This window comes from Rousettus aegyptiacus, unplaced genomic scaffold (genome assembly GCF_014176215.1).
Source record: "Rousettus aegyptiacus isolate mRouAeg1 unplaced genomic scaffold, mRouAeg1.p scaffold_m13_p_2, whole genome shotgun sequence".
NCBI lineage: Eukaryota > Metazoa > Chordata > Mammalia > Chiroptera > Pteropodidae > Rousettus > Rousettus aegyptiacus.
The window spans coordinates 42295886-42309806 of NW_023416295.1; the positions used below are offsets into that span (position 1 = coordinate 42295886).

Below are 13921 nucleotides of genomic sequence, written 5' to 3' on the forward strand. Positions count from 1 at the left end.
TAGATGGTAGGTGCTAGTAAAGTTTCTCTCTGAAGAAGAGACTTTTTAAATTATATTACACCCTCATTCTACAAAATGAGTAGGCCATGCCCATCGATTAATGCTGTTTCTAAAGGAAATAGTTAAAGAAACTTGCTACAGTTTATAGTTTTGCACAATGTAGAGGTTTTGTGAGTGAGTGTGAGTGAGTGTGTGTGTGTGTGTGTGTGTGTGTGTGTGTCCCCTTCTCTCTCATTTTCACTCTCTGGCTCTCGCTTTTTCTGCTTTCATTATTTGTTACCTTGCCAGGGAGATTTTTCTTCTAATATTATTCCTGGGCTTGAAGGAGAAGGAATGATATCTTTTGCAGCAGTAATTTTTTAAAATGAAGAACAAAGTGATTTCTTTTTCAAACTTATATTCTAATTAAGATCTGATCCTGAAAACTCATGTTTCTTAACTCCAAAGACTTAATTTCTAGATCCCCCGTTTCATCATTTGTATGCAATTCAAATTATAAGAAGTTCACTTGGGATTTATGTATACTACAGCATTCTCTATAGCCAAGTGTACTTAGAAAGATATAGAATTCTTTCTCTCTTTTCTAAGTTTTAAGGAAATAATTTTCAAGTCCACATCTAAGAATTCAGTGTGAAAGATGATGGATATTTTACCACAACAAAAATAGAGTTTAGAGAGTGAACATTTAATCCTGACTCTTGAAATTAATTATTTACCATATTATTAAGAAGCAGTAAATGATGAAATAATATAGTGAGTAAATTCATTTAAATTAAAGAAGGAAACTTGGTGTTTTGTTTCTTTGTCTTTGACTTATATCGTGGAATCTTCAAATTCTCACTACTTAATCCAATTTTTGGCATAACACCAATAATAATCCTAGTTAAAATAAAGCACTAGATTTAAAACATTCATATAAATTCAAAATCTCTTAAAATATTTTTTTTCTAGCCTGAAAGTTCTGTTTACACTACTGAAGGATAATTCTCAGTTTACATCATCAGTTTATCTCCGAAGAACTGAATTGTCTTTTTGAAAATTCCCTTTGCTATGCCTTGAGTGCACGGGGTTCTTCTAATTGAAGAACCTTCTAGATGAAGTCATGCTAACTACAACCGTGAGGGGTCTGAGATCTTACCCAAATTAACTTGTCGCAGATTCGTGGATGCTCACAGAAGACACATGACTTCTGAATCAACTTTGAAAGGCTTTATGACTCACGGCAAAAGCAGTAACAAAAGTATCACATCAGTTCCCCAGTTTCCAGGGGGTGATACAGATAGGCCCATGTAGGTGACTGCACCCACTGAAAGTTGTGTTCGGGAGAAGAATCCTGAACTTGGGGAACTGGCTGTTTTAAAGCAAGCAGTAAGCAAGCCCACTCTGTCTCAGAGAAAGACATTTGTTCCTTAACCCTGAAGGTTGCTGACTGCAAACCCAACACTGGGAAATGACCCAGATACAGAGGCTCAGGGTCAGGCATTGTTGGAATGCCAGTGAGGGGTAGGAGCACTAAAAACTTTCTCAATATAAGCGCATCTGGATGTGAGCACTATAAAAGAAAGAGGAAGTATGTGCTTTTAAAAAAGATACTTACCCTGAAAACCAATTCCACTCTTGATAAGTGGAATTCTTTTTAGCAAACGACTTCTCATTACAAATTTATTAAAGCTAGGTCAATATTCTTCCTCAGTTTCTGTGTCAAATGCCAGTGTGGAAACTATGGGTAATATATAAATAACTGAATGCGGCTACTTGAGTGTTCAGTAAAAAGCAAAATACATGATTTTAAAAATAACCTTTTACTTGTTTTGAATTTTGTTAAAATAAAAAGAAATAAAAGTCATAATCTCATCTGCAGGATTGACTGTTGTTAGTAGGCTATCCATATCATATATATTTCTTTTTCATTCAGATTTTTTATCATATGTTTCTGGTATTTTTGTTGCAATCATCTGGAAGTCTCTCTTTTCTCCCTTTCCTTTTATTTTTATTTGTTCCTCTCTCTACCAATTCTAAATAGGTTTATTTTTACTTATTTACTCAAAAAAAGTCACAATAATTCATTTTGCTGAATAGTATGATGAATTCATGAAAAATACCCTTTTTCTTTATTGATTCATTTACTTAATAAATAACAATCAACTACTGTGTGTCAGGCACTGTTCTAAATGCTGGGGGCATAGTAGAGATCAAAACATATAAAAAATCTGTAAGCCATATTTCCAATTTATGAAATTTAATAAAATATAATTATCACTAATTGTTCACATTTATAACAGTGTCCACTGCCTTTGATTGACTTTTAATACTGCTCAGTGCTGCTGACTATCTGAGGCTCAAAACTCTATTTCTTACCCAGAGAGGGTCTATAACCTTTGGCTTGAAGTGTGGAGGTGTGTACCTGGAGTGAGCAGTAGCTGGCAATGTTAGCACACCGGACCTTGAGAGTATTACTTTTCATAAGTCAGCCAATAGATTCAAGTGAAGATTGCACCATATGACTCAATTTTAGTTATCTACTGTGTTTGGGGAACCCATTTGCTAAATCAGTTAGCAACAAATACAAGTGGGAGTTGATTGTCAACTTCGGATGACAGGTGATTGGAGAAGAGTTTCTCTAATTACCAGATGTTGCTAAGAGTTATGAGGACATGGCATAAAATATGAACATAGCGCCTCTCATAGTAACTCATATTGATTCTCCCCCATATTTTCATTTTTCATGATTATGTATTATCTTATTCATTATATTTTAAGCATGGTCACAAAAAAAAAGAAGCTCTGGTTAATATATGTTGGTTACCCAAAATTTATTTATTATGGTTTAGGAAATGTGGTTGGAATCAAACAGAGGTAAATATATATAACATATTTCAAGAGCAGATCAGTGTGAGCCTGTGTTTATATGACAACGATGATTGAACTTAAAACTATAAAACATGGCTGATGAGTCATGAAGTTTTATGTCCCATGCTTTCCATTCCCAGGCACATGATGTCATTGGGGAAATCAAGCAGAGGAGAGAATCCAAATCTATGTGGTCTGGTCCTTAGGTGGTCAGCCTAAAAGCAAAGGTGAAGCAAAAGCTAGGGCAGCCAGGGAAGCACACCAAAAGCAGTTTGAAATGTATGGCTGTCCATGGCTTCTACTGCTTCTGCCATCGCTTCTGAAAAGTTAATGTCTTTTTAAAAAGATAATGTTGCTTTTTCAAGAAGTTTACAGTGATGCAAAAAAGGTTATAATGCCTACAGCAATGTCATGGTTTCAGATAAAAACAAATTAATTAAGCATGGAGTTTGGTACATTTTTTTTCATTTATATATACATGATTCTACCTTTTTCAAAATAGATACATCTGCAGGATTGACTGTTGTTAGTAGGCTATCCATATCATATATATTCCCAGATGTGGGAAATAAATAATTTAAACAGTACAGTTGTATAGGTTGAAAGAAGAAACTTGTCCAAGTAGAAGACCTAAAAAATATTATCCGGAAGGAATTGGAGATGACATAAATGTATTAAAAATATTAAGCTAATTATCATTAAACATCAAGAAAGTATGATTACTTTCAGTTTCACAATTCTTAAGCAGCCTGTCTGAGATTTCTCATTTCCAGAACAACTTCTATTTCTCTTCAAAAAATGTAAAGCAACTTGCTTTCATTCCCTCCTGTGTTCCACATTTGTATTCAGCTAGTGTGTTGTATATCTGTTGTCATGCATCACATGATGGCTGAGCTAAAGTCATAAAAGATCCAACCTTTGCTTTCAAGACCCTGTCAGTTTAGTTTAGAGGAGAGACAAGGAAACAGAAATGTTGTGTGCTGGTCCAGGGAAGAAGTGTCAAGGAAGTCTTCTCTAGAGGATGTGACCACTGAGCTAAATTAAAATGGCTGAGGCGAGAAGGGATTGGGATAGAGCTAGATGGTACAAAGTCATGTCATATTTGAAGAACCTTGGGTAATTCATTTTACCAAGAGTGTAGGGTGTTAGCTCAGAGTGATAGGAGACAAAAGTGGTAAGAAGCAAGCAGGGGTCAGGAAGGGTCTTGAATGGCATGCTAAGAAGTTTGTGTTGAATGCTGAACATGCTAGACACTAAGAATTTGAAGAAGTTGTGATGAGGCAAACCTCATATAAAAGCAGATGATGTCTTAATTTACTCTCTACCTATACTCCCTCTGAGATAATGGTTTAGAAACCTTTGGTTTTAGAGCTCTAGGACAAGTTAAAAATTACAGCAAATAAAATATGGTTAAACTAGCAGTATCAAATAATTTAAAAATATTAATAGAAACAATTATCGAAATCAAGGGATACCTGAGCCCACAACTCAATCCATATTTATAATCCAGACACTCAGATTTTATTATCACTCACTCATGAGTTTCTTTCATAATAAAGCTATCAATTCACTTTTAAGTCTTGAGTGTATTAATTGGTTTCCCTTGCATGCATGATTTCAGGCTATTGTATCTCTCCATTGGCAGTAATCGTATTCTCCCTTGTATTATATGTATTTGGGGATATATTTATTTTCCTTTGCCAAATTAAAATTCCTGAGGGTATTCACTGGGACACCTAAAACAGTGCCTTATAGGTAGGAGATGCTCAAAGATTATTTGAATGATTAAAAGCAATGAAACCATGGGGTCTCAAGGCCAAGTACATTGCATTGATCATAAGAGATTATATTGATTGAAGGTAATTGGGATGAAATCATTTTGAAAAAGGAGAGCTTCATTTCTTTAATATATAAGGAACACAAATTTCAAGCTCAATCTCTCTGTCATATTTGAGGAGAGTAGTATTGTACTCTTGAGAGAGAGATTATGTCTTAATCATATTTGTATGCCACCTAGTGTTCAAAAAATTTGTTAAATGAATGAATAAATGCCTGGCCATGTGACAAATCAATTTACATTTTGAACTTGAGTTCTCTCTTTTCTAAAATAGGTCTAACAATACTTATCTACTTCAGGGCATATCATTCAATAATAAAAGTTCTTATGATTGATGAAAAATGTACTTAATCATTTCAGGGTAGAGTTGGCGTATTAATAAATAAATGGAATTGTAGCATATTAAGTGAAAACTTAGAAATGTTTGCTAGCATGACACTTTTCTGAAATAGCATAGTGGATTTTGGAGCCAGGCTGATTTTGAAGATTAGACATTTATTAGCTCTATGACCTTGGGCAGTTACTTACTTAACTTCCCTGTGCATCTGGCGTTTTCATCAGTAAAATAGGAATATATGTACCTCCAGAGTCATCACGCTATCTAAATGAATTAGTACAGGACTAGTGCATGGAACAGCTGAGCATTCACTAAGTTCTAGCCATTATTTTATCATTATGTATGTATTTAGCACTGGACTAGCTGCTCTAACATGACTTAAATGCTTTTATTCATTTTCATATCTCCAGCATGTAGCAGAATACATGCTCCATAGATTTCAATAAATATTTGTTGAATAAATGAAAAAAATAAATGCTTTGCTCATTGTAAATGGACATTTTCCAAGTTAATATTCCCACAATCATTCCAAAACCATTTAGGTCAGTTTAGATAAAAGAAATCAGAAATTATAAATGTGACTGGCTTATAAAATTCTACTCGTGGGCCAAATTTACCTTTTTCTGAGATGGACTTACCTTAGAGAAAGTAAGAGGTGGTTAATACATAAATTGCCGTTATTCCTTATCAACGAAATGCTTCAGATAATGCTATTTTCAATCGCAAACTCCTTCTTTTCCAATGTTTTTTTCAGCTTTTCAAATTGTGAAGCAAAAATCTGCTTTAAGTAGTCATGATTTTAAACACCTCCCATTAACGTCACGGATCTATCTTGTTACACACAACATAGAGTTCTGGGGCTCAGTAGCAACAACGTTGGAGAGGCAAGGAGTAAGCCAAAGCACCAATAGGGGGCAAATAAACAGGAGGCTGAAAAATGGCATTCCTCTCTTGCTCTTGGCCATGGCATTGAGGCAGGACCTGAATTAAAAATCATCTCGCCATACTGAGAGCCACCAGAAGTTATTCCAGGCGATGTTTAGGAAAGAACACTGAACCTTTCTGTCTTTACAAAATCAGAACCCAGAGGATATCTAAACCTCCCCAGATAGTGGAATCCGGTGTTCTAATTAAAAGCTGAGTTGGGTTTGTGTCCTCGGTAATTATAAGGGTTCCAACCCAACTCATTCTTTGGCCTTGGGACTCGTGGAAGAAAATTTTCAAGGTTCTGCAGTGTTTTTTTTTTGTTTCGTTTTGTTTTGTTTTAATGTTGATTGTCTTCAAATTAGTCAAGCAGCAAACAATATTACTTATTAAACATATTTATGAAACAGCATGATATAAAAATTATCCTGGATGACTTGTGGTTCTTTCTTAATTTACTAATCTCATAGATGTTTTAAAAAGAATAAAATGTGCCGTGTCTTGATACTATCTCTATTTGATCTGGTGCAGTCTGCTTTGGATCTTGTACTTAATAAAGGAAAAAAGATAGATTTTTATTACATCTGAAAAAATAAAACTCAAGCAACTCCTTAGTCTTTTCCAAACCAAGGCCAAAAAGAGCTTATTTATCTCGTTATGTGCCTAAGAACTGAGTGGTATTGTATAAAATACTTAGGAAAGAAGAGCTTGAAACTAGAGGGAGAAAATATACTTGCACCTGTATCCTTTTTTCCTAATCCAGTGATAAATCTCTTATTTGACCAGCACATACTTGAAGAAAGAGGAGTAAGTGAAGAGAAAAACTAAAGGTGAAATATTAATTCCAAAGGAGGTTATGTGGGGGTCACAGTGTTCTTGCCAGAAATAAGCTGTCCTGTACTGTGTGTGTGCAACAAAGAGATTCCTTGCACGCCGGATCTAGTCTATCAGGTTCCTTATAGATATGGTAAATAGAAAAACACTCAGTTCTATTTGGGGAGTAGATTAAGTGAGAGCAATGACACTTAGATCACCTCTGGAATTAGCACATGGATTCTTCATCAGCTTCTACATGGGAAAAGAGAAATGAGCTTTGCATGTGATGCAGATGATCACAGACAGTATAATCTTCTTGAAAGAGGCCTCCCCTTAAAATTAAGACATGTAACTATTTCTGTGTTTATAGATTATTCCCATTAGGTTTCGGTAGAATTAAGGATAAGGAATAAACTGTCTTACAGCATCCAGCCTATTTTACCTATAGTAGATATTTTGCAAATATATTTATTGAACTAAAGAAGGAATAAAAACACTCATCTCCATTCTACTGCCATCACTCCACTAAGTGTGATACACAGAGCAGTTCATAAGTAAATGCCTTCCGGACACTTGGAACTTTCTGAGAAAAAAACTCTGGAAGAAAATTTGGCTTTTTTCTAAATTGTGAATTATCTTGGCCCTTGATACAGTACTTTCTCCTTCTAGTGAATGTTTAGTCCTTCAGTTTAGTTCCAGACTATTAGGAAATAATACTTTTAGGATAACATTCAGGAATGGCATGAATCAGATCACCCATGCATTTAATGTACACACGGCTTTAGAATATAACTTCTATGAAGATGAGACCAAGGCTGCCTGAGAATGTGAGAGAGTAGCAGCTGTTCCACAGGACCACAAGAGGAAAAAGCCATGCGGGATGAATGACAGGCAGCAGGTGGCCATGCTTTTTAGTGATTTTTCAAAGAGGTGACCCATCCATCAAGATTTAGAGTAATAGCCAGCAAATATTTTCTAAGTATCACTACATGTGCACCATCATACCCTAGTTACGTTCATATTTTTTTTGTCTTTAATTCTCAAAGTAACAGCAAACATGATATGCATTAAGGCTATAATGGCTTAATATTAAAACAGAGTGGAGTTAAACTTGCAGGCAAGAAAAAGTGCTTTGGAATTCTCTGTCTTTCCCCCATTCACACTAAGGACTTAAGAATTATCTTAAAGGAAGAAAGAAGTGAATGCCCTGACATCTACTATCTCCTTATAGATTTTCCCTTTATTTCTTCCTTTTGTCTAGTTCAGTGGCTCTCAATCCTAAATGTGAATATGTATTACTATAAGCACTAATCTACATATATTAAACTTCAAGTGTGACTTAAGAGAGTTTATGATAACTTTGAATAAAACAGATTTTTGCTTTAGGCATTAACTTTACAACTAACCCTTAATTAACAAGAGACTCAACTTTATTCAAAATAAGCAATAAAAATTTAAAATATAAAATGAAATTCCAGAAACAGTGGTTATTGCCAAGTAACATTTCAATGTGTTATGGAAAGATCAAGAGAGTAATTCAAATCATCTTTCCTAACATCAGCATCTTGGCTCCGTTGCCAACAGCAGGGGGGAAAAAAAGGATTAGGTAAGAGAGATTTCTTCAGATTCAAAGTTTCTTTAATAATGCTATGTTTCTTTTAGAGTTGCATATAGCGTAAGAGTAATCACTCAAACTTTCTCTGTATTTCTTACCTGTACAAAAGAAAGGCAGACACTTATTTACCAAAAGTAAGTTTTAAAACCCCACCTTTTCCACCTATAATTAACAGGCTTTTTGAAAATGTCTCTTCTTTCTTAAGTCTTCCATAGTTATTCTCTGCCACATGGTGCCACAGCCAGTGGTTTAAGAGCAGGGCCCTCTAGGACAGACAAATAGAGTCAAATACTAAATCTGCCACATAGAAGTATCACTTTGTGTAATTTATTCAACCTCTAGTTTCCCCAGTCATGCGATAGGGATGATTTCTTGCCAGGACTGTGAAGAACAATATGCTTAAAACTCAGCAGACATTCAAAAATATTTATGGACTGATGAAAAGTAATCATGAAGCAGATAGTATAGAAGGAGCACATAGTCCTCATTAAACTGTAGTTGTTATTATTACTTCCTATCAGCTACTAGATAAATGGGAATGATTTTGTTTTAAACATTCTAAGTAAACAGAAAGAGCAGATTCAGGAGATATGAGGACATTCATGGGAGAATAGAATATCAACATAAAGGCAGTAAGACAATATTTGAGAGATTTCATTTGTAAATTTGAATTTTTCCAGTTCCAATTCTCCCACTAAAACTCACTCCCTAAGATGTGAGGTAAGATGTGTAAAAGCATAAGTGCTTTTACACAGCTCCACAGCCGTATCCTTTACATTTGGCTTAAACTGTATTCCTTCAACATAAACTCAGTCTTGCTCCTCTGGTCTCTCTCAGGCCTCAGTGGTCCTAGACTCACAAGACCACTTGTTCTCACTGCTCATGAATCTTCTGTGCGGTCTTCCTATTCTGTTTGGCCCCTGCCAGTCTCACCAGTTTCCAACTTAGCAACCCAGGAAGGGTGGACTTCAAGGCCCCATCTGACAATGGCACTGTCAAGCTCATTAGGACCGTTCTCCAGAATGGTATGGAGCATCCTATCCTGTAAGGTGGCTTCTTCCAATAGCACCAAAAGGCAATATGGCAAGAACTTCCTTGACATTCAGCTTTTCTTTAAACTTGCCTAACTCATCTCTTGCTCTCCAGACCCAAGTTCAGAGGGAGACCTATGGAGATCATTGTATTCTGCTTCCCCGCCCCTCCCCCCTCACATTACGAAAGTCTTCTATTACGGTCTTTTTATCATATACTCCTCCATCTTAAAGCCAGCTAAGCATTAAGGACAAAAAGGATAGCTCCTCTTTACTCTATGTTAATTCTGTAAATTTAATCCCTCATGCTTGATTGTTGATCTGCTAAAAAAGGAATAAAATAAATAATTCAAAAATCTCTCAAGACAATATCTTGATTTGTAATGATATGTTTTTGTGCATAATCTTATTTGCATGTTGGAAGCTAAATATTACCTTGGTCTTGGTCTTTGTACTGCTTCATAACTAAATTCTAATCTTCTCTGTAGAGAGATAGATGACTTGGGTAGAGTAGGCAGGAGGTCTTCTACTTGGAAAGGCAAGACCAAAAACATATTAGTAATTTCTTAAATATGCTCCTCCAGTGTTTTAGGTTGAAAGTGCAATTTATTTGGAAATTTCCTTTTAAGAATATTACAGAGACATGCAGGTTATGAAAGTCTGCAAAATATTTTTAAAATATCGCATCCATTATTTGCGTTCGGTAAAGAATATCCAAACAATAAACCTGGCCCTCCAAATTCTAAATAGTTATAACCTTTTGTATAGATACTTTCTCAATTTTAAGGATTTTAGTGATTTTATAGTGTTGATACTTAACTAGCTATGATCAGTTTTCCTAAATGGAACTTTAGAACTATACAGCTGTTTTTCAATACTAAATTTGTTGTTTTTGGTTTTGATTAAACTAATAAATCGAACAGGCTGGTTTAATCTCTAGTATTCTATGTACACATTGATGTAGATTTTAAACTAGAAAGCAGAAAATGAAAGTATGTTTTCTTTGGCAGGCATTTGATGTACTTGGAAGAGTTGAAGCTTACCTTAAGCTCCTTAAATCAGAGGGTTTAAGTCTGCCTGTCTTGGCTGCGAGGCATGAGGAATTACACAGAGAAATTAAAGACTGCACAGCTGATGCTTTGCAAAAGGGACAAGGCTTAATCAGCCAAGCAGACTCCTGCAGGTGAGTCAAGTCTATTTCTTCCTCAGTGTAACAAGCTTTTTCACAGTTTCCATAACCTGTTAAAAAATAAGTTGCATGATTTTTTTTCTGCTTCTGATGCTTTGCTACATTATGATATGGCTTAAAAGGATCTACTAAATTTTGGTCAACAGTGAGTCTGAACACAGTATTGCTCATTCAGAATGAGATCATATTCTGAGCCTGAGGACCTGAAGATGATAAAGCTTACTTTGTTTGAGTTTCTGAGGAGAGGGAAAGGACAAAGGAAGAAACAGAGCTTTAGTTCTCAATACTTTTCATATCCTAGCACCTCCATGGGTTTCTTTCCTTTTAATTCATGAGCTTGGAATGCACCCTGTTTCTTTTTTCTTTTCTGGGAAAAATAGTGTATCAGAATTCCCTTTCATTTATGACCTTGGTGGATCACCAAGCAAAAACTTCAAATAAAATATGAAATTTCCAATAATAATCATAATAATAGCTCATATTTATTGAGAGCCTACCATGCAGCAGGCCCTGTGCTAAGAGCTTTGGGAGCATCATCTTATTAATCCTCACAGCAACTCTACAAGGCATATGCTATTAATGCTCTCCTTGTATAAGTAACTGAAACACAGAGAGGTTAAGTAACTTGCAAAAGCTTACACAGCCAGTTGATGGCAGATCCAGAAACTGAATGCATGTGCACATCCTCTAAACCCCATGCTCTTCACCAGTATATTCAGGCCGGTCATCCTTATGAGTACATTTGGTGAGTGTATCAGTGTGAGCTTAAAGTTGGGTGGGAATGAAGAGAGAGAGGGACTTTGAGAACCAGAAAGAGAATGTAATGGGAAAGCATGAGAAAGAACGGGAATTGGAAGACAAAAGACAGAGCAGATGGTAGAACAGATATTGGCTAGGAAGAAATGAAGGCAGGGCTTACATTTGAACAGAAAAAGACAAAAAGATTTGTGTAAATGGATTAAGCCCAGTTTTTATCTTCTATGTCCACAATCTCCTTGAACTCAAAGACATTCAATTTGAGGAACAATGAAATAGGTGGAATGTGGTAAAATTATTTTATCTTTGTTTTTGTTCTGTTCTACCTTAGATGTAATTAAAAGTATAGATTTGGTAAGTTAGAGTTTAGGAAATTTTCCTTCCAGAAGACAGTCTGCATCTGGACAGAGATGTTTAACCAGGGTTTGTGATAGTTGCTACTGTACCAAGCAAAGCCAAGATCAGAAATAATCCAAGATCAGTAGACAAAAAGCTGAGGCTACGAGAAGGGAGAATGTATCTCCCCTTTGAAAAATGATCAATAACTACCGTAGCTACTATAGTAAAGTTTTACCACAGTATAGTTTCTTTACTTTAGCTCCAAGCTATGTATCAAGTAATGGCATGCCCATTTGGCTCCAGGAGCCCCCATGTGCCCATATCTGGCCCCAAAGTGTGGTACAAGAGCTCCTTCCTCTTTCCCCTGCTAAAGTGTAGTCTTCCAGAATGTATAAATGTCTTGGACAGTGCAAAGATATCCTATAGGGTGGCACGGACATTTTCGGTGCCTGGACTCAGGATATGTGTTGGATACTGATCTGAGTCATGTGATGACTGGATTTAGTAGTGAGGTCACCAGTTGTAACTGGGGAATGAACGGTCACATGTCAGTTTAGCGAATGGATCTCAAAGCACAGATAGATGTTATTTTTGTGTTCACGCTACCCTTGCTTGTAGTGCTTTTTCTGCCCTTAGGCAGTTTCCTGAGTGGTAGATCAGGAGGTCAGCCAAAGCCCCCTCCCTAGGTCTCTGAAGGTCTGTCTCTGGTACACTGCCCCAGAAATTCTAGGAATTTTGGCCTTCCCAGAATCTGATCTCTGTCCCTTCAATTCAATAAGACCTCCAGCCTCTATTTGGGTTCCACTTCCCTGAGCTTTGATCTAGGAATTCCTTTCCAGGCAATAAGCTGATGCATCTGCAGGCTCACTTTATTGTTTCCCTTCTCTCAGGTAGCACTGTCCTGTGCTGTCGTTCAATATCTAAGAACCATTGTTTCATACATTCAGTTGTTTAAGGCATGAGGGTAAACCCAGTTCCTGCTTCCTGGCCAGAAACTGAAATTCTCTATTCAGTTTTGATACTTAACCCCTAGAGTTGGGAAGCCGGTCACAATTTATTACTGTTAAATTTTATACTGTTTATTCTAAGCAATAATGCTTTATTTTCAATACTTAAACATAAGGGAAGTGCTTTAATTTTATAGTACATTCTGTCTTCTGGATATTAGTGACTATTTCTGGCCATCCACTTTATAATGGCTGGCATTTTTATTTACTTAGCTAGTTTCATTCTTTTTGCATCTTCGCTCTTTTTAGTCTTAATTTTCTCGTTCAATTTATATCTCTATCTATATGTTCTTTTTCAAAGAGGCACCTGCAGTTCTATTCTTTAGGCCGTAGACTAAGCCTTAATAGAAAAAGCAATAGTTAGGGACCATTTTAAGAAACTTTAATTAATGGTTAGGTAGCTGAATTTTAAAGAAAATTAGTAGTACGGTTTCTGTCAAAATCTTAGATATGAGCTTTTTTTAGTAAGCCCAAGATGTTTGGTTGTCCTGAGATTTCACAGTATTTTACATCAATGCTATTTCCATTTTTGTAGGAGGAACTGAAGGTGAGGAAAAGTTGTTACTTGGCAAAGGACATTTTTAATTCAGAAGGTAGATATAAAATAAAAATCCATTAAAACTGAATTGAGATGCATCAGAATCTCAGTTGCAAACTAACCACACATAGCTACTGACCTCAATCCCATGCATTGGTTTGAGACTTGCTTCTGTTCCTTGTCTAATTAACTATGTATCTGTTCGATGACCCAAGTCACCATCACAGGAAAGAAGCAGAACCTAAGAAATTTTCAAGCCAACTACTAGAGTAAAGTGGAGTTTAAAATGATGGCAAAGGAAATAAATGTAAATTTCAATAGAGAAAAATACACATTACTAAACATTGCAATGACTTCTTAGATTTCTGAATGATAGCCACAATACTAGGACATAAATCACTGAGGTTCCTAGAACCGGACATTTGAGAAATGGTGTGGATAAGAAACATAAGACTTAGTGTCAAAACAATGTCATGACATTTAAACTTAACTTCTGTGAACCTCAGTTTCCTTATCTGTAGAATGGAGATATATGTTTCACAAAGGTTTTGTTTTGTTTTGCTTTGTTTGTTTTGTTTTAATAAGATGAGATAATACTACTCGTGGCACAGAGTGCCCAATAAACAACTGGTTGACTTATGTTTTCTATCTTCTATACAAAGCGTTTTAAAAGGTACATACT

General features: G+C 35.8%; 1 protein-coding gene across 5 annotated transcripts in view; it reads left to right on the top strand.

The window, feature by feature from the left end:
- CCDC141 (coiled-coil domain containing 141) overlaps positions 1-13921 on the top strand; it is a 164705-nt gene that overhangs the window by 91165 nt on the left and 59619 nt on the right. For all 5 annotated transcript variants that reach the window (XM_016152554.2, XM_016152556.2, XM_016152555.2 and 2 more), the window contains one exon: positions 10421-10593. In XM_016152554.2, the coding sequence (XP_016008040.2) occupies positions 10421-10593 (173 nt within the window). The remainder of the gene's footprint in view (positions 1-10420; positions 10594-13921) is intronic.